This window comes from Bufo gargarizans, chromosome 3, assembly GCF_014858855.1.
Source record: "Bufo gargarizans isolate SCDJY-AF-19 chromosome 3, ASM1485885v1, whole genome shotgun sequence".
Classification (NCBI taxonomy): Eukaryota; Metazoa; Chordata; class Amphibia; order Anura; family Bufonidae; genus Bufo; species Bufo gargarizans.
Genome location: NC_058082.1, coordinates 83,511,330 through 83,532,025, shown reverse-complemented (window position 1 = coordinate 83,532,025; position 20,696 = coordinate 83,511,330). Strand labels below are relative to the sequence as shown.

Genomic DNA, 20,696 nt, shown 5'->3' with positions numbered 1-20,696 from the left:
TCACAAAATACCTTCTCTCTAACGGTAAAAAGCTTTCTCACTTGTAATTCCTCCAGTGTAATCTATCTTATCCAATGTCCGTGTAGAAAACAATACATTGGTAGGACAAAACGATGCCTAAAAACAAGGATAAGTGAACATCTGCGTAACATCAGAAACGGATACATGAAACACTCACTATCCAAACATTTTAAAGAAGTCCACAATAAGGACCCAACAGGTATGTTTTTTATGGCACTACAAAAAATTGATATACACTGGCGGGGAGGGAAGCATATAGATAGAATGTCTAGGGCTGAATCACGTCTGATATTTGACTTTGGGAGCCTCATCCCATTGGGTCTGAACGCCGACCTAGAAATTTTTGGCTTTTTATAGACATAGGTTGTGTGTCCGTTTTCTGACAGTGAGCCTCATGTCAGGCTGTTTATCAGCACTGAGTCTCTCCCTCCGAGCCGGACACACACCCTTTCCACCATGTTCCTCTTTTTTTAATATGTCCGAAAAATATACCTCTTTTTTAATATGTCCGAAAAATACAGTCCTTCTTTTTAATACGACCTAAAAATATAGTTCTTCCTTCAATTATGTCCGAATAGTCCTGCCATGATTCAGTGACATCAAACAATATATATCACCAATACAGGTTTTATGTTTTTATTTTTATTTTTATTTTATAATGTATGTATGTATATATATGCACACAGATATACATATATACTATGCATATTTTAATTATTCACATACATGTGCATACACATGTTTTTATTTTTCATTTATCTATAGATCATATATAATAATTGAATGAACAGTATTCGTCTACTCATATATCTATTTTTACTTTTATATTTGTTTTAAACTAATATTGCAGCATGTATTTACTATATTGACCTAATGTATTCTATTGATAAATATTCAATTAAGTTCTAAAAATAACGTTTCAAATGATTGCATCAATATTGCATAGAACAGCACCTATGATAAATGGAACACTGAAATTGAAAATCCAAACCGCTTTTTGCAAGTACCTGTGATAAATGGAACAAAGAACAAAAAATTGGAATTGAGAATCCAAACCACCTTTTGTGTTTCTCTACACAGCCTATATAAACTCATTCCAAACTCAGGGAGATCAGCTGCCACTGAGGAAGGGGAAGAGGTCCCCGAAACGCGTTTGGCGTAACCAGCTGAGATACTCCCATCAGAATTAAGGCCTTCTTTGTATATCCAGATGGAATTATAATCTGAGAATACTTATTTGCAACTACTGGAGCGCTCCAGTGAACAACTTCATCCAGATCTCGCCGAACATAGTCTTTGGCACTCTGACTGCCGTATACCAGGTCACGCGATACTCTGTTGGAGTCCCGGACTGGAGGTACGTCACGAACCACGTGGGACGCAGCACACACTGCGATACAGACGGCCAAACTAACAACATGCTATAGACCGCACTATCCCAACGTCTACCACAGCACGCCACAGACCATATTGCTCCGGCGTCTAAACTCTCGAACGGGAGATCATCGGCAGCATACACGTGAGTGACTGCTTGTTTTTTACTCCAGCCGATTCAAGGTAAGATTTGATATAACTCTCTTACCTGGAGTACTATATCTCAGTGACTACTATATACCGCTACTTAGGTACCAACACAATTGTGCTAAATCCTTTGCACAAGCCACATACCTATTGAACGTTACATCTGCATGGGATCGTTTTGGACTTTGTAATGTGATTGAAAAAACAACGACTTTATCCAACCATTTTGCTTACTACAAGATACAAATCACATTATACTAACTAACTAAGTAATCATTACATGCCAGTGCTGCTATTTATAATTTTTAGCGCATATATTCTTTTATTGTATTGTGTATTTTATTGTATTATTTTATGTTTATGAATTAAATTGTGATCACTCATATTTTATTATACCATTTACTGTATTGGTTTTATCACCACACATACAGAGTGCCAGTCCAATCTATTATATTTATTTTTTAATCCTATCTGTAAGGGTGATACAGTTTTCCTGGCCTAGAGCACCTGGTCCTGTTTTACATCAGAGTGAGCTATTCCTTTAAACACTTTCTTTCACACCTAAAATATAGCTTTTATTGAAAATATAAAAAATTACCATAAATCCCTCACATGGGGACAATAGAAAAAGACAAACAAGCACAAGTAGGCTGGATCAAGGACAGGGGGGAAGGATGGTATAGCAGGGAAAAGGGCAGGCCAGAAGGGTCCCTAGTATCACCCTAAGGTGTCCCTTCCTCGTACTCAGCCCAGAGATGCACCCAGATGGTGGGAGCACTCTGTCCCCGTACCTGCCCTATCTGTCCTTAGAACAGCCCTAAAACACACAATAGACCCTTATGGATGACAAGACAGTTGCATTATCATTGCATATTTGGCTGTGTGTCGGGCGGTTTGAAGGTGTTTTTCTTTGGTGCTCCAGTATTTTGGTTTATATTTCTTTGTGTGGATTGTGTATGTATAGACATAGCGGTGTGTTAGCACTGCATTGGTTTTTCTCTAGTTGTCTCCTGACGAACCAAATCTAATGGGGAAACGCGTCGAGACGAGAACCTTTAATTGAATCTTGACAATCATTTCGGTATTTATATCTTACTATATTATATGACCTGGGCATCCATAAGGGTCTATTGTGTGTTTTAGGGCTGTTCTAAGAACAGATAGGGCAGGTACGGGGACAGAGTGCTCCCACCATCTGGGTGCATCTCTGGGCTGAGTACGAGGAAGGGACACCTTAGGGTGATACTAGGGACCCTTCTGGCCTGCCCTTTTCCCTGCTATACCATCCTTCCCCCCCTGTCCTTGATCCAGCCTACTTGTGCTTGTTTGTCAGGTTGTCTTTTTCTATTATCCCCACGTGAGGGATTTATGGTAATTTTTTATATTTTCTATTAAAAGCTATATTTTAGGTGGTTGACCTCTGTGATAGTTAATTCTTTATACAACCACCATTAACGCATTTTTTCAGTGTTTAAACTTTATGGCAGAGTAGCCAGAAGAAAGCCATTAACACTTTCAGCAGAAAACAAAAAGGTCAGTTGTGAGTTTGCGAAAAGGCATGTCGGAGACTCCCAAAATGTATGGAGGAAGGTGCTCTGGTCTGATGAGACTAACATTTAACTTTTTGGCTATAAAAGAAAACGCTGTGTCTGGCGCAAACCCAACACATCACCCGAAGAACACCATCCCCACAGTGAGACATGGTGGGGGCAGCATCATGCTGGGGGGATGGGACTGGGAAACTGGTCAGAGTTGAGGGAAAGATGGACGGTGCTAAATACAGGGATATTCTTGAGCAAAACCTGTACCACTCTGTGCGTGATTTGAGGCTAGGACGGAGGTCCACCTTCCAGCCGGACAATGACCCCAAACACTCTGCTAAAGCAACACTTGAGTGGTTTAAGGGGAAACATGTAAATGTGTTGGAATGGCCGAGTCAAAGCCCAGATCTCAATCCAATAGAAAATCTGTGGTCAGACTTAAAGGGAGTCTGTCATCAGCATTTCACGTTTGTAACCCTTCCCATAGCTTTCTAGCATGCTTACAGTTAATAAAAATGTTACCTTTAGCATCAATCCTGGACTTATAAAACTGTCAAAAAAACATCTTTGTAACATATGCAAATGAGGGCTTGCAAGTGCCCAGGGGCGGCGTTACCCTCGTAGGTGCCCTGCTAGCTCAGCCTTTTCTTTGCTTCCCCCCGCCCCTTCCTTCCCTCCGCCCGCCCATCCTTTCCCTCTGACAGCCTATCTACTTACTTCTTAATTGGCCGAGATCCTGCGCACTCAGTCTGTCTGCCGGCGCATGCGCATTACTTACTGTGATGCCGTACAAGGAATGAGCATCGGAGTGCGCATGCGCCGGCTGACAGACTGAGTGTGTAGGCGCGGGATCTCGGCGAAACAACAAGTTAGTAGGCGGGCGGAGGGAAGGAAGGGGCGGGGGGAAGCGAAGAAAAGGCTGAGCTAGCAGGGCACCTACGAGGGTAACGCCGCCCCTGGGCACTTGCAAGCCCTCATTTGCATATGTTACAAAGATGTTTTTTTGACGGTTTTATAAGTCCAGGATTGATGCTAAAGGTAATGTTTTTATTAACTGTAAGCATGCTAGAAAGCTATGGGAAGGGTTACAAACGTGAAATGCTGATGACAGACTCCCTTTAAAGATTGCTGTTCACAAGTGCAAACCATCCAACTTGAAGGAGCTGGAGGAATGGGAAAAAAAATCCCAGCAGTAAGATGTGGCAAGCTCAAAGACTTATCCAAAGCGACTTGGAGCTGTGATTGCTGCAAAAGGTGGCTCTACAAAGTACTGACTTCGGGGGGGGTGAATAGTTATGCACATTGACCTTTTCTGTTATTTTGTCCTATTTGTTGTTTGCTTCACAATAAAAATAAAAAAATCTTCAAAAGTTGTCGACGTGTTCTGTAAATTAAATTATGCAAATCCTCAAACAATCCATGTTAATTCCAGGTTGTGAGGCACCAAAATACTAAAAAAGTCAAGGGGGTGAATACTTTTGCAAGGCACTGTAGGAACCTTACATTGAGCATATTACATTGTCGTGACCAATGAAATCCGACTGGTTAATATAGGCCCATACACCTTTAATACCTGTCAACTGCTATTCCTCACTTCCAACCAATGTCTGATCCGAATAAGCCCAATTATGGTGCTAGGTTCTGATACCCAGAACAGAAGGATCTGGTGTCTGTTTCCCCCTCCACACATTTCCATGACATTTGGGACCATTCTCTACCACCATGCTAACAATGCACTCCTCCGTAGAGGGGAGTAAGGGGGATGAGACTCTATCCAAAGCCTCCATAGCACCAACATGGCCTTTCTCTACGGTATGTACACCCATGTAGCTGAGTGTGCATGTCCCTCTTTAAGAGTAGTGTGAATATGAAGTTTTATTCTGCCAGAGTCTGCTCCTGCAAGTGTCCAGGATGGAGCTTCAAAGGGATCCTCAGTATTAAATGAAGAGCTCCGTCAGATTACTTCTGCTCTGCTGATTTAAACGTTTTTGCCCTGTCCAGATCTGTGGCTCCATTGCAAAGACATCCTGTCTATTCTGATATGCAAATAAGCTGCTTGGTGCAACAAGGGCAGCACCTTTGCACCAAAAGCTCTGTCCTGTATCATAGATAGCATTGTCTCTCCCTCCAGCTGTGAATGACAGGGCCTTGGCCTCACCTTGGCCCTGTGTTCTAATGCATGCACCATCACTTTGGGAAGCGGTGAACGCGCAGTACAGAGGTGAAGTCATCTGTACGCACCAGGGCTGTACTACACGTGCACTAGTTACTGAAGCGACGGTACATGCACGACAACACAGGGCCAGGCGAGATTATATTACCAGCCTAGCTAGCCACAATACAGGGCAGAGCTTTTGGTGCGACAAGGTGCAAGGGTGCTGCCCTCGTTCACCAATGAGCTAATTTGCATATCAGAACAGATGCAATTTCTCTGCAACAAAGGCACAGATCTGGACGGGGCAGAAACGTTTGAATCAGCAGAACAGAAGGAATGTGACAATGCTCTTTGTTTCATACTGCGGTATGTGCTGATGGATTCCCTTGAAGCTCCCTCCTGTCCACTTGCAGGAGAAGAATCTGGAAGAATAAAACTTCATATTCACACTACTCCACAAAAGGTGTGTGTATCCTGCTCTCCCCAGCCTCCACCTAGAGCTTTTAGTGGTTTAGCATGTACTCCGTGTAAGATGTATTACTAGATAACACTGGTAAGATTTATTGAGCGTGATCCCTGCTAGTGTCAAATCTAATGGCAAAATAAAGATGAGTAAAATCACTTTACAGTGGAACAATAATGAAAATGTAATCTTTCTTTAATAATAAGCTGCGTGTGAGTCCAGAATCGAGTCAGTTCTGCCCTTTATGGGATTGGTCTATGGTTGTCGTTTGTACTAGGCTTTTCAGCAGGAGCGGCATCACTCTGCTTTTCTGCCGTCACTTCTACTTTCCGTTTCTGCAGTTCCTTGGCAGACAATGGCCGCAGGACACAAATCATGGCTCTGCCATCTTTCCTTTCCTTGGGTTGCACCATGCATGTAGCACAATCCACCATGCTTTCTATCATTTGCTGCAGAACTGCCTGAAAAATAATCCAAAAAATTGGTTTATTAATGTATAGCTGGAAGAAAGAAGAGACCGAGGGGATATGATAGAAACTTTTAAATACATAAAGGGAATCAACTCGGTAAAGGAGGAGAGCATATTTAAAAGAAGAAAAACTACCACAAGAGGACACAGTTTTAAATTAGAGGGGCAAAGGTTTAAAAGTAATATAAGGAAGTATTACTTTACTGAGAGGGTAGTGGATGCATGGAATAGCCTTCCTGCAGAAGTGGTAGCTGCAAATACAGTGAAGGAGTTTAAGCATGCATGGGATAGGCATAAGGCCATCCTTCATATAAGATAGGGCCGGGGCTATTCATAGGATTCAGATATATTGGGCAGACTAGATGGGCCAAATGGTTCTTATCTGCCGACACATTCTATGTTTCTATGTTTCTATGTTTCTAATGAAACCCTTAAAGACCTCTAAATCACAACATCTTTCCTTTATTAAAAAAAACATTTAAAGAGGACCTTGAAAGAGTATTATCCTTCTTCATGCACCTTTTCCTTATAGAGACAGGCAGCTCTCATTATAATAATGCTGACTAGAAACTTTTCCTTATAAAGACAGGAGGTAAATGTATACATAGTCACCCTTCAATATGATGTCACCCAACCTCTTGTCCTTCATACAGATTATACAGCTAATTCTGTTTAACCCTTCAGACCTTTCATGTTTTTTTTTTTATTCTAGATAAATACCTTTACTTGTGGGGGTACCCCCTGCTGATGCTTCCACCATGCCTGTTTTTTTTTGTTTTTTTTTTATAATATCACTCCTACGCCCCGCTGTGCCCCCTGTAGTTTTCACGCTCAGTATGTTAATACTAAGCATTGGTACAGGGAGGAGGAGACGCCAATCAGTAGAGGGGGGGGGGGGGGTTATCAGTGATTAATAGCATTCCCTGTGTATACACAGATAACCGTCAGTCATGAGCGGCGTGCTCTCCATTAATTTCTATGAGTGCTCCGAAAACACGTGCGCAGCCAATTTTCAGAAGTGCCATAGAAATTAAAATGGCTGTGGCCATTGCTCCATTCACTTCTATGAGACTGCCTGCGGAAGTCCCATAAAAATGAATGGGGGGGCTGCACATGCGCACTTTAGAGGTCCCATTCTGGAGAAAGGTACGGATCCCAGAGGTGGGACCGGCACCTGACATTGGTGGCATATTCTAGTGATGGGAGACAACCGCTTTAAACAGGATATGGGCATACATACATTGATGTCATAAAGCTGCACATGCCACCTATTACATGATTCTTCCTTCACCTACGCAGGGGAAATATATATGGCCAGCCACAGTATCCCCATAGGTGGCCACACACCTTCAATAGCCGTTGGCCAAACATTAGACATGCATGCTCGGTTTTAGCGTGCATGTGATCTCAATGGAGAAAGTGGAAGACGTTGCTGCCAGGCATATGTACGTGAAAAGAAAGGGTCATGAATGTTAAAATTCAACAGACCGGTCTTTCTCTCCAGTGACATACGTCAGCCAAACATCTAAGGCTGCTTTCACACTAGCGTTTTTGTTTTCCGGCATTGAGTTCTGTCACAGGAGCTCAATACCAGAAAGAACTGATCAGTTTTATCCTAATGCATTCTGAATGGAGAGCAATCCGTTCAGGATGCATCAGTTCAGTACCTTTTACGTTTTTTGGACGGAGAAAATACCGCAGCATGCTGCAGTTTTATCTCCGGCCAAAAATACTGAACACTTGCCAGAATGCCGGATCAGGCATTAATTTACATTGAAGTGTATTAGTGCCGGATCCGGCATTAAGTGTTCCGGCAAAGCGGATCCGTTTTTCCAGATGACACCATAGAGACGGATCCGGTATTTCAATGCATTAGTCAGACAGATCCGCATCCGGATCTGTCTGACAAATGCCATCAGTTTGCGTCAGGATTGCCGGCGACGGAACTGCCTACCGGAATCCTCTGCCGCAAGTGTGAAAGTACCCTAATACATATTAAATGGCCGCCTGGTCTGCGAGAATCAGGGGGTTCAGCCAAAATTTATATCAGCTGGGGTTTCAGAAGCTGAATTTGCAGAGGTCAATCAGACAGCTTTATACGATTCACGTTGACCCACAAAGGTTTCGGTTAGCCGCTCTTTGATGGCCGCACTTACCAGCTTGTCTGGTCCATTTACAGTGCGACTGTTCAGCACAGTGATCCGTATATGATGCTTTTTCTCGATCCAATGAATAAGCTGTTTCCTTTTCACATCTAGATCATGTTGTGAAATGCTGGCGAGAAACGACATCTCCTTGATCTGGACGGGACCTGTGCCATGAAATACGCTTATTGTATTACCAGGACTATATACAGTAATACACAGCAAAATGTGTTTATGGTGTAAGGCCTCATGCACATGACAGTGTCCGTTTTGCGGTCCGCAAACCGCAGGTCTGCAAAATACGGATGCCATCCTTGCGCGGTCCGCTTTTTTTTTTTTTTTTTTTTTGTGGAGCCACTGACTTCACTGGGTCTGTGGTCCACATTTTGCAGACATATTCTATTTTTTTGTGGACCAGACATAAGGATGAAGAAAGCAAATGGATGATCCCTGTTCTTTTCGTATCCGTATGTCCATTCCGCAAAGGTAGAACATGTCCTATATTTGGCCGCAAAATGCGGACCACGGACCCATTGAAGTCAACAGGTCCACAAAAAAAGGAGGACGGCACATGGACTGCTTCCATATTTTGCGGATCCGCGATTTGTTGACCTCAAAATACATATGGTTTTGTGCGTTGGGCATACGGATGATACTGTAGAAAAGGTTTGATGGTAAGCCCCTATAGGCAACATCACTGCAGTCTAGAGACACTCGTACTGCGTTTCTTCCTCATACACATGTACACTCGGTTTTGCCAAGCATGCATGTGCTTTCAGTTAGGAGGAGGGCTAAGCTGTTGCCCGACACCTCTGATGGCGAGATGATGTTTGCATGTAAATGCAGCTTTCACCTCTTTAGATGAGCAGGCAATTATGGGGAACAAATAGGTCATTTCCGATAATTGCCTGCTCATTCGGCCTTAAATCACTGAAATCTGCTTCCATCGCTATGGTACATGATAACTGCGATGTATAACCCTTTAATGACCAGTGCTCTGAAGAATGACCACCACAAACGTATAATATGGGACACATAAGCATGTGTATGGGCAACCTATGGGTGCCGAGTGCTATGGACTACGTACCGGGGCTGGTGCTGTGTTTCTGCTGATCTCTGAGTTTCAGCTGCTCCTCGTGAAGCTCTTTACCAGTCAGCAGCTTGTATACTGGGGGATCTGCGTTTTGCGAGACAGTTACCAGTTTCAGGTTCTCTTTCTCCATGACGCGTATCACGTCCCTTTTCAGCATCTTCCCCATGTCCTTCCCATCTTGGTCTAACACCTGGATCATTTTATAGGGGATCAACCGGCCAACATGCCCAATCACCTTCCTGGCATTGACGTTGACTTTTTTTGTAGCACTTGGCTTTTTGGCGACTTCTTCTTCTGCCGTACTGTAGGACTTGACGTCTACTGCCAGCAGGCCTTTTCTTGTCCAGCTAATGGTGTTCCACGGCAGATAACTGGTTGTCCTGAATGACCTGTGACAGAGGCCAAAGTGCCGTCCGAAATAGCACCTGCCATTATTTGCAGCTTGGCAAAATATTTTCTTTAAGTGAAGTCCAGACATTCTGCAGACTAAGAGGAAAAAATGCAAAGCATCCTGTCAGTATTCGACAAGTCACCTTCTCGGTACCTACGTACTGGAATGGTGTTAGACACGGACCAGGATTTGTGGTAGTGGCCACCAAAATCCTCAATCAATACAGTTTACATACAGATTTAAAAGCTACGTCCAACTGGATAAACTAAAAAATTCCTACCGTTTTGTTTCTACAACTCCTATGCAGACCTATGCGTCTCCAAGGCAACAGACGACAAACAAACTTTGTGTAGTCGGATCCTGCAGTCATACTTCCTTCTATCTGTCCTCTACTTCTATCTACCCCATCGAATGTATGTTACCAAAAAATTGGGAACAGAGGGGATGAAAAATATACGCAGCATATGCAGTGTTTGGTTAGTCTGTTACCATGGAGACGTGTAGCTCTGCACAGGAGCTGCAGAAAGAACATGTTTAATTAAAAGGGTATTCCCATTCTCATGTCGCTAGGATATGCCATCAATGTCAGATAGGGGAGGGTTCCACCTCTGGAATCCGCTTCTGTCTTTAGAACAGGGCCCCCCAAAACTGGAGAAGCGCGACCACCCTCCATTCACCGCTATAGGAGTTCTGAAAAGAGCAGAGCACTGGCTTGGCTATTCCCAGGTGAATGTAGAGGTGGCCGTGCATGCCCGGGGAGGTCTCCATTCATCGCTATGGGACTTCCGAAAATTGCCCAGAGTGCTCGCTTGGCTATTTTCAGAACTCCAATAGCAGTGAATGGAGAGTCCACTGCGCATGCGCAGGGTGCTCTCCTTCACTTCAGGTGTCCCGTTATGGTTTTGCGAGCGGGACACACCTATCTGACATTGATGGCATTTCCTAGCGATATGCCATCAATGTCTGAGATGGGAATATCCCTTTAAGACCTATGGCAAAGTTGCTTCATTTTTTAATTTTAGATGAATTGGGGTATTAAAAAAAAATAATCTGTTTGTGATAGGCTTTGATTACATCCATTACTGATCATACGTTACAGCCTGTATTATAGTCAAGGGCTTGTCTGACTCATCGATGGGGGCTCCAGCAGGCCCCGCTCTGTGACACCCTAACGGCCAGGGTTCTCCTTATGATCAAACAGATATGGAATGAGGTTTGAGATGTTTAGGGCATCTCCAGATAGTCTCGTGAAATAGTCCCACAAACAGCATCCAATTGATTTCAATGGGAAATAAGCTCCATAGTTCATATGGTATGTATTTTTACGCCACTGATTTCAAAATACGTGTCACGTAAAACAAAAACAAATAAACACGTGATCTCAGTTTGACGAGTATTCCACAAGTAATACACTTCAGGCCAATAGGAGGCAGAAAAGATATAAAAAACGTAAAAGTATGTGTGGAAAGATGAAACGCACACCTAAAATGTGATGTGGATACGCCTAGTAATTTTCAGTCTCTACATTAGGGCTCATGCACACGAATGAGCGGCCTGAGATTGTATTGCGGCCTGCAAACAGCGGGTCCGCAATATACGAAAACTGGCTGTGTGTGCTCCATAGCCGGATACGGAGCGGAAGCCCAGGGAAGCACTACGGAGCTTACGTGGGATTTCGGTCCGTGCCTCCACACCGCAAAAAATAAAAAATAAATAGAACTTGTTCTATTTTTTTTTGCGGTGCGGACTGTCTATTGCATATCGCGGACCCATTCATGTGCCCGTGCATGGTGGATTGCTATGAGCATGCACCCTTATTAAAAGGGAACCTGTAATATGGTTTGGGGCCCCACCAGCATGCCGTTATGCAACTGAGGGTTAGGGTCCCAAACCTGTCCAACCAAACCCATCTGTCCCGGCAAAGAATAGCAAATCAAATCAAATTTACAGAGAGAAGAGTCCAGGACTCTTCTGCAGCCCCAGTACACATTATGGCTTTATTTAGTGTGTGATATTATCTAGGGGGAATTCACATCTGGCAGAAATGTTGGCAACTGAAACCGCTTACGTCTGAGTGGATGGGGCTGTTTTGGGGTAAGCACAAGGGTTTCTCCAGTCAAAGAAATTTCTGCAACAAATGTGCAGATCTCCTAACTACAATGCTTGGAAATGGTGCATGTGAGGCCCTGTAGTGGAGCCCGAGGTCATACCGCGTTATGTCAGCATATGGCAAACATCGAAGGACTGGGTCCCATTACTCACCCTCTTACTGGGTGTACACGTAGTCAGCTCATTCTTCTTCCCAAATCCTGTTAAAAAAACAAATAATGATAAAATTAAAAGAAAAAATGGTTCTTCTTTTCCCAGAAACAGCCTCCCTTCTCAGTTCAGTCCCAGTAATTTGCAAATTACAGTATATAGCCTGCGATACACTGTATATTATATATACCCTGTAATACTGTATGTTATATATACCCTGTAATACTGTATGTTATATATATCTCTTGTAATACACTGTATATTATATATATCTATCCTGTAATACACTGTATATTATATATCTCCTGTAATACACTGTATATTATATATATCCTGTAATACACTGTATATATATATGCTGTAATACACTGTATATTATATATATCCTGTAATACACTGTATATTATATCTCCTGTAATACACTGTATATTATATATATATCTATCCTGTAATACACTGTATATTATATATCTCCTGTAATACACTGTATATTATATATCTCCTGTAATACACTGTATATTATATATATCCTGTAATACACTGTATATATATATATGCTGTAATACACTATATTATATATATCCTGTAATACACTGTATATTATATCTCCTGTAATACACTGTATATTATATATATATCTATCCTGTAATACACTGTATATTATATATCTCCTGTAATACACTGTATATTATATATATCCTGTAATACACTGTATATATATATATCCTGTAATACACTGTATATTATATCTCCTGTAATACACTGTATATATTATATCTCCTGTAATACACTGTATATTATATCTCCTGTAATACACTGTATATTATATAGGGCACTAATATATATATATATATATATATATATATATATATATATATATATATATATACATACATACATACACACAGCAGGGCTCTATGGAGCGATCAGACCCCGGCACTGCACACGCACAGAGCAGCCTATACCGCCCCATTCTTGTGTACAGGGAGGAGGAGTAGGCCTCTGTTCAGCCTCGGCCTCTCCAGAACAACCAGACCCAATCAGAGCCGTCACTACAGGCGTACCCCAGCACACCTACCGGCCCGTCCCGCGGCCGTCCAGGGACCACACAGCTACAGCAGCAGGACGCAGGCGACGCTGTCACACGGCCAACTAGGGGTTAACCACGGCCGGTCAAGGTCACATGACTAATACACGCCCCCTTTCACAGTCAGGGTCACGGCCTCTTAAAGGGGCCAGCCCGGCTCGTGCTGATGATACTGCAGCACATCTAGAGGAGCCCCGCACCGGCGATCATTGCTGCAGTGAACGATCCTGTCTGACCCATAATTACAATACAACAGATCGGACATGTTGATGTTTCTGTTTGGAATCTGGTAGAGAAATAATAATAGAATATTACAGAGTGAGAGACGGTTACCAATATAATCAGCACTCCCATCAGACACCAGAGATCACTGTGTAGCAGGACATCTGTCAGCAGATTTGTACCTATGACACTGGCTGACCTGTTACATGTGCACTTGGCAGCTGAAGGCATCTGTGTTGGTCCCATGTTCATATGTGCCCACATTGCTGAGAAAAATAGTGTTTTATTTATGCAAATGAGCCTCTGGGAGCAACGGGGGCGTTGCCATTACACCTAGAGGCTCTGCTCTCTCTGCAGCTGCCACCCCCTATGCACTTTGATTGGCAGGGCCAGGTGGTGAAAACATCATACCGCCTGGCCTTGTCAATTAACCACTTCCTGACCGCCCATAGGACATAAACGTCCTAAGGGCGGTTGTTTATCTCTTAATGGACGTTCTAAAACATTCATTCAGAGATGGCAGCTGTCGAGCGGGGGGCACCCCAGGGAGAAGGCAGAGACAGTATTGCCACTTCCGTGACGGCCGGCTATATAAATATATCACATGATCCACCCCGTCAGATAAACACCAACAATTTTTTTTTTTATAAAAACTGTGTCAAAAAAAGCTATTTTTGTCACCTTACATCACAAAAAGTGCAACACCAAGTGATCAAAGAGGCGTATGTCCCACAAAATGGTAGCAATAAAACCGTCACCTCATCATGCAAAAAATGAGCTCCTGCATAAGAAAATCAGTCGAAAATTTAAAAAAACAATAGCCCTCAGAACATGGAGACATTAAAACATCAATTTTTTAAAAAAAATGCTATTATTGTGTTAAAGTGAAATAAATAAAAAAAAGTATACATATTAGGTATCGCTGCGTCAGTAACAACCAGCTCTCTAAAAATATTACATGAACTAACGACACACTTGAACACCGTCATAAAAATAAAATAAAAAACTGTGCTAAAAAAGCCATTTTTTGTCACCTAACATCACATAAAGTGCAACACCAAGCAATCAAAAATGCGTATGCCCCCAAAATAGTACCAATCAAACCATCACCTCATCCCACAAAAAATTTGACCCTAACTAAGACAATCGGTCAAAAAATAAAAAAGCTATGGCTCTCAGACTATGGAGACACTAAAACATATTTTTGGGGGGTTTAAAAAATGGAGCAAATAACATGGGGATAGGCGCTAAAACAAAATAATAATGTCTTTATTAATTGTCTGATTAAGAAATAAGGGGTATCAACCGTCAGTATAATGTGCAAAACTGACTTTAACAATTGTGAAAACACTGATATATACCAAATAGCACCACCATCTAGATTGCCAGTGTAGTCTCACAAGCTACTAGCATAAGGGGCTCATTCAACCACAGGGTTCAAGATGTGTATCCCAGGGTGAAAGGTATCAAGGGGATGTATTGGTATAGGAATTTCACCAAACACCACTCCAAAACAGTGAGAGCCAGCGCGCAGACTCTCACTGCACTAATAATCACAGGTGCTGGACTATGGCAGAGCAATAGCAATCACTCCAGGTGGATTAAAGGAGCAATGGTTGCCCTGACATGTCCCTTATTGGCAACAGCTCAACGCTGCGTTTCCATGCATAGGGGATGCATTTCATCAGGAGCTATGTGCACCAGGTTAATACTAGAGCCCAGAGCCTCAGTGTTGTTTTAATGACCGAGGTAATGGACAAACAAACAGTCAGTGATAGAGATCCCTGCCTAGCACCGTTTTCCTCTAGTGTGAGGTACGGAGCTTTACAAACAGTCACTATCCTGCCTGAGCTAGCAACCTCTAGGCTGAGGTGCTGCGTGCTAGTGTGCATGTAATCCGGCACTGTGATGGCCGCAAAGCGGCCCACAGAACGCCGAGCTTTACAGGGTGAAGCCCCGCCCTGTTAGACACGCCTCCGTCAATCAGCCAATCCGGCCAGGAGGCACGGCACAAGGCAAACCAAAGGCTGAAGGGAGGAGGAACACGGTGAGTCACAGGGAAAGCGCAGCAAGCGCCACATAAACAAAGCAAGGAATTTACAAAGCGGCTTTATATATTTATCGCAGCATGGACATCTTTATTGTAATATACAGTAAAGGAGAGTCACTCCAAGAGAAGTGTGTAAAAACGGACAGACACATAGATTCATGTGTGTAGCCACTTGTATCAATGATCACACACATGAATCCACTTCTCATAGTGCATTGTACAGTAACACAAAGAAGTCAGCCTGGTCACTAGATGAACGGGACGTATGAGATCGCATCATTGAGGCCGGATGGTTTGATGGTATTCAGAGAAAAAATCCATCTCGCCTCTTTTTGCAGCAATATGCGATCATAGTCACCGCCCCTTGGTGACGGCTTCACAGAGTCGATCACTTGAAATTTGACCGATGATGTATCCCCCCTGTGAAGGTCAAGAACATGACGAGCAATTGGCGTATCTTTGAGATTGGTAATATCCAGAATATGCTCCCCAATCCGTCTTCTTAGCTCTCTGATGGTTTTACCCACATATTTGATGCTGCATACACATGTCATTAAATACACAACACCAGCTGACTTGCAATTGTGGAAAGACTTAATGAAGAACGTTTTATCCGCAGTGCTGTTAGTGAAGCTTTTGGATTTTTTAATGAACCCACAAAATTTACAGGATCCACAAGGAAACGTACCTGTAAGTGGGTTTCGCAGCCATGACTGCGGACGGGGGCTGATGTACAGACTATGTGTCAACATATCACGTAAATTATTGTTGCGGCGATAAGTGACTGAAGGGTTGGCTGAAATCATCCCACCAATATCCGGATCGGATTTCAAAATGTCCCAGTGCTCGTTAAGGACATGGCGCACCTCGTCATGGGCGCCGTCAAAAGTCCCAATGATCCTCACAATATTCTCACTATTGTCCCTCTTTTTCGGAGACAACAACCGATCCCTGTTAGTACTCATTGAGTGCTGGTAAGCCTGCTTTAGACACTGCTGAGGATAACCACGACACTGAAACCTCTGCTGGAGATCTTTAGCAGCCACCCTAAAATCACTGAGATGAGAACAATTCCTCCTAACCCTCAAGTATTGGCCCTTAGGGATTCCTCTCCTAAGGGCTATAGGGTGCGCACTGTCCCATTTCAAAAGGTTATTGGTAGCTGTGGGCTTTCTGAAGACGTTGGTACTAATATGCCCATCAGCAGACAATGAAATGGACAGATCCAGGAAGGAAATGTTCTTCAAATCCATTTCTGAGGTGAAAAAAAGTCCCACGGTGTTATTGTTGAGGACCGCAACAAATTCACGGAACAATTCACTATCGCCCCCCCCCCACAGGATCAGCACATCGTCGATGTACCTGATCCAGAGGGGGACAACATCCGTGAATCGCTCCATATCTTCACAAAACACTACCTCCCTCTCCCACCAGCCCAGGTAGAGGTTCGCAAAAGTCGGGGCACAGGGACTGCCCATTGCGACCCCCCTGAGCTGGTGGAAGATAGAGCCATCAAACAAAAATACATTGTGTGTGAGTATGAAACTCAACAATTCCATTACAAAGGCATTATGGGCCCTGTATTGTTCACCCCTCTGCTGAAGGAATGTTAGGATCGCTCCACAGCCCAATCCATGAGGGATTGAGCTGTAGAGCGCCTCCACATCCAAACTGGCCAGATAGGTACCACTGTCACATTGGACACCATCCAAGCGTCCCAGCACATCCATAGTATCCCTTACATGTGAGGGCAAGCTGTTAACAAATGGACGCAGGATGGTGTCAACATAAGTACTGATATTGGCTGTCAAACAATTGTTTCCAGACACTATCGGCCTCCCCTTTAGAGGTTCATACCCCTTGTGAACTTTGGGGAGACAATAAAAGGCCGCAGTGACTGGGTGTGAAGGTAACAAAAAGGCCAATTCAGTCTTGTCAATGAGTTTCTTCTCAAGGGCTTGGTTCAAAATACAGGACAATTCCACCTTATAAGTTGGCGTGGGATCAGACGGAAGTAGTTCATATGTAAGCTTGTCCCTGAGCACACTCATACACATATTACGATATTGTTCGTGCCCAAGGACAACAATATTTCCGCCTTTGTCTGATGATTTAATCACCACTTCTTTGTCCTGTTGCAATAACCACAAGGCCCCTCTTTCTTGGTCATTCAAATTGTCACTGTTAAGTCCATGCATGTCAATCTGACTCAACTTATTAGACACTATGGACACAAAAGTATCAATTGGGGTGCAATCACCAATAGGTGGCATTTTTGTTGAGGGTAATCTAAGCTTGGTGAACGGACCATCACCTGGATCCCTTTGTCCCTCAGCAAGAAGATCTGATAAGATTTGGACATCTGGCAAGTCTGATATATCAATTCCTAGCTCTTCGCATTTCCTGCGGTCATTATTGACAAAAAATTTTCGCCACTTGAGCTTACGCGCAAATAAATTCAGGTCTTTGACCCACCCAAAACAATCAAACCTACGCATCGGGACAAATGAAAGGCCCTTTTGTAGAACATGGGTCTCCATGGTAGTTAGAGTCCGTGAAGACAAGTTAATAACTTGTAACTCGTCCTTCACTGATCTAGATGGAAATAGGGATGTAGTTTGGGAATGCTATTATTGTGTAAAACTTTAATAAATAAGAAAAAGTACACATATTAGGTATTACCATATCCGTAACCATCTGCTCTATAAAAATATCACATTACTTAACTAACCCCTCAGCTGAACGCTGTAAAAATAAATAAATAAAAACTGTGCTAAAACAACCTATTTTTTGATCACCTTCCCCATAAAGTGTAATAATGAATGATCAAAAAATCATATGTACTGTGGGGATTCGCTCTGGTAGGCAGGTTAGTGGACGCAGTACAGAGGCAACCACAAAGTCTTCAACTGAAATAGTTCAGTGTTCATTCACACAGAAGGCAAAACAAAATAACAGTTCGCAGTCTTGGTGTATGTTCACACCAAGTCCACAGAACACAAACATTCACCTTGTTAGCAGATTTTCATCAGTGGTCCCCAGCAGGCTTTAGGGGCCCGATTTCCAGCATGTGGCTCTCAGCCCTTTTGCACAGCACACATCTTCAGATCCCAAACCACAGAGACTCCACAGCTTCACTGTGAGATGGAGGATAATCCACCCCACCTGATTAATTGTGACTGCTTTTGTAAGCCTCCCAAGATCCGGCCTGGAACGTGGGGAGTAGCCACCCACCCAGCACTTTGGCTACTCCCAGTAAGAGCTGTCCCGGATCAGCTTTACAGCCATACTAAACAGCTGAAGTGTCAGACTGCAAAGACCAGGAACCTCAGTGACACGTACTGACCATCAATGATGGCCCCTTGTTCCTTCCTACATACCTCCCCCTTTGTTCAACCCTAAAGGGGATGGACACACATTAAACAGTGTACCCGGGACAAGGCATCCGCGTTTCCTAGTAACCGGCCTGTCCGGTGTTCCACCGAAAATTTTAAATTTTGCAAAGACAGAAACCACCTGGTTACTCGGGCATTTCTGTCCTTGGCCTGACTCATCCATTTTAGATGGGAGTGGTTGGTCACCAGACGAAACTTTCTCCCCAAAAGATAATAGCGGAGAGACTCGAGTGCCCACTTGATAGCCAAGCACTCTCTCTCCACTATACTGTACCTGGTCTCGGGATGCTTCTCCCCGTTGACCTCCTGAGACAGTACAGCACCGAGACCCACCTCGAAGGCATTGGTCTGTACTATAAACTCCCTTCTGAAGTCGGGCGTCACCAAAACCGGGGATCCACACAGGGCCGACTTGAAAGTGGAGAAAGCCTTTTCCGCCTGCTCATTCTAGTGGACCGTCACTGACTTGCGTCCCTTCAAAAGGCCTGTCAATGGCGCGGCCACTGTAGCATAGTGGGGGACAAACCTTATATAGTATCCCACCATTCACAGGAATGACTTTACTTGCCGAGTAGTGACAGGTCGGGGCCAATTCCGAATTGCCTCAATTTTGTTCACCTGAGGTTTGATAACTCTGCGTCCAATTACATACCCAAGGTACCTGGTCTCTTCTAACCTTATTGCGCACTTTTTTGGGTTAGCGGTTAAGCCAGCCTTCCTAAGGGAGTCAACTACAGCCTTTACTTTAGGTAGGTGACTTTCCCAGTCAGTGCTGTGGCGTACCGACAATGTGGACGGAGTACAATGTCCATTAGCCTTTGAAACGTGGCGGGAGCGCCATGTAGACCAAAGGGGCTCAGTGACAATGTAATGTCAGATGATAGAAGTGCGTCCAGGGAGGTCCAAAAACACATTTGTGTTTTTGCTGACGAATTCCCTGGCCTGTTGTCCGCACTGGTCTCCCTATCTTTCCACGGTTTCAACAAGTTTACATGGTACACCTGCTCTGGCTTTCTCCACCCGGGCTGGTGTACCTTGTAGGTTATCTCCCCAACTTTTTCAAGCATTTTGTAGGGACCCTGCCACCTAGCCAGGTACTTACTGTCCACCGTTGGCACCAGAACCAAAACCCGATCTCCAGGGTTAAAACTCCGAACCCGCGCCTGGCGATTATAGACCCTACTATGGGCTCGCTGGGCTGCCTCCATATGTTTCCTAACCAGCGGCAATACTGTCTCCATCCACTCTTGCATTTGAGTGACATACTTAATGACACTTTTATGCGGTGTGGGTTGTTATTCCCACGCCTCTTTGGCTATGTCCAACAACCCACGCGGTGCGAAGGCGAGAACCCCATAGAGGCCTGGGGAACCTCTTGCACTGTGAACATGAGATTGGGCACTAGCAGATCCCAATCCCTTCCATCTTTAGACACCACCCACTTTAACATGTTTTTCAAAGTTTGATTAAACCTTTCTACCAGGCCGTCTGTTTGCGGGTGATATACGGACTGTTGAGCTGTAGTAGTTTTCTGAGTTCCCTCATGACTTTTGACATAAAAGGGGTCCCCTGGTCGGTCAGAATTTCTTTAGGTAGGCCCACTCGGGAAAACATCTCCACTAAATCTTTGGCTATGAGTTTGGCCGAGGTATGTCGCAGTGGCACCGCCTCCGGGTATCAAGTGGCATAGTCCAGGACTACCAAGATGTGTAGGTGCCCTCTAGCAGACTTCAGTACTGGGCCTATGAGATCCATAGCGATCCGCTCGAATGGAACCTCAATAATCGGGAGAGGGACCAATGGACTACGGAAATGTGGCTGGGGGCTGGTTATCTGGCAGGTTGGGCAAGACTTGCAATACTCTTCCACCTCTCTGAACACACTG

At 43.8% G+C, this 20,696-nt stretch overlaps 1 protein-coding gene across 2 annotated transcripts; it reads right to left on the bottom strand.

Moving 5' to 3' along the window:
• Positions 1–5,878: 5,878 nt before the first annotated feature.
• LOC122932598 (translation initiation factor IF-3, mitochondrial-like) lies at positions 5,879–13,247 on the bottom strand. 2 transcript variants are annotated; one of them, XM_044287099.1, is made up of 5 exons: positions 13,136–13,247; positions 12,061–12,107; positions 9,402–9,893; positions 8,327–8,481; positions 5,879–6,162 (listed from the first exon to the last, which is right to left on the bottom strand). In XM_044287099.1, exons 3-5 carry the CDS (start codon positions 9,883–9,885, stop codon positions 5,944–5,946), a joined length of 858 nt encoding a protein of 285 aa, XP_044143034.1. In that variant the 5' UTR covers positions 9,886–9,893; positions 12,061–12,107; positions 13,136–13,247; the 3' UTR covers positions 5,879–5,943. The 2 variants fall into 2 exon arrangements, with proteins under 2 accessions (XP_044143034.1, XP_044143035.1); XM_044287100.1 differs by having other exon boundaries at positions 13,122–13,230.
• Positions 13,248–20,696: the final 7,449 nt, after the last annotated feature.

Excerpts from the sequence above, each read along its gene's own strand:
- LOC122932598 (XM_044287099.1), bottom strand. The coding sequence starts at position 9,885 with ATGTCTGGACTTCACTTAAAGAAAATATTTTGCCAAGCTGCAAATAAT. Across the intron at positions 8,482-9,401 it reads GAAACACAGCACCAGCCCCG|GTCCCGTCCAGATCAAGGAG; the intron begins GTACGTAGTCCA and ends TTCATGGCACAG. Across the intron at positions 6,163-8,326 it reads TAAATGGACCAGACAAGCTG|GCAGTTCTGCAGCAAATGAT; the intron begins GTAAGTGCGGCC and ends ATTATTTTTCAG.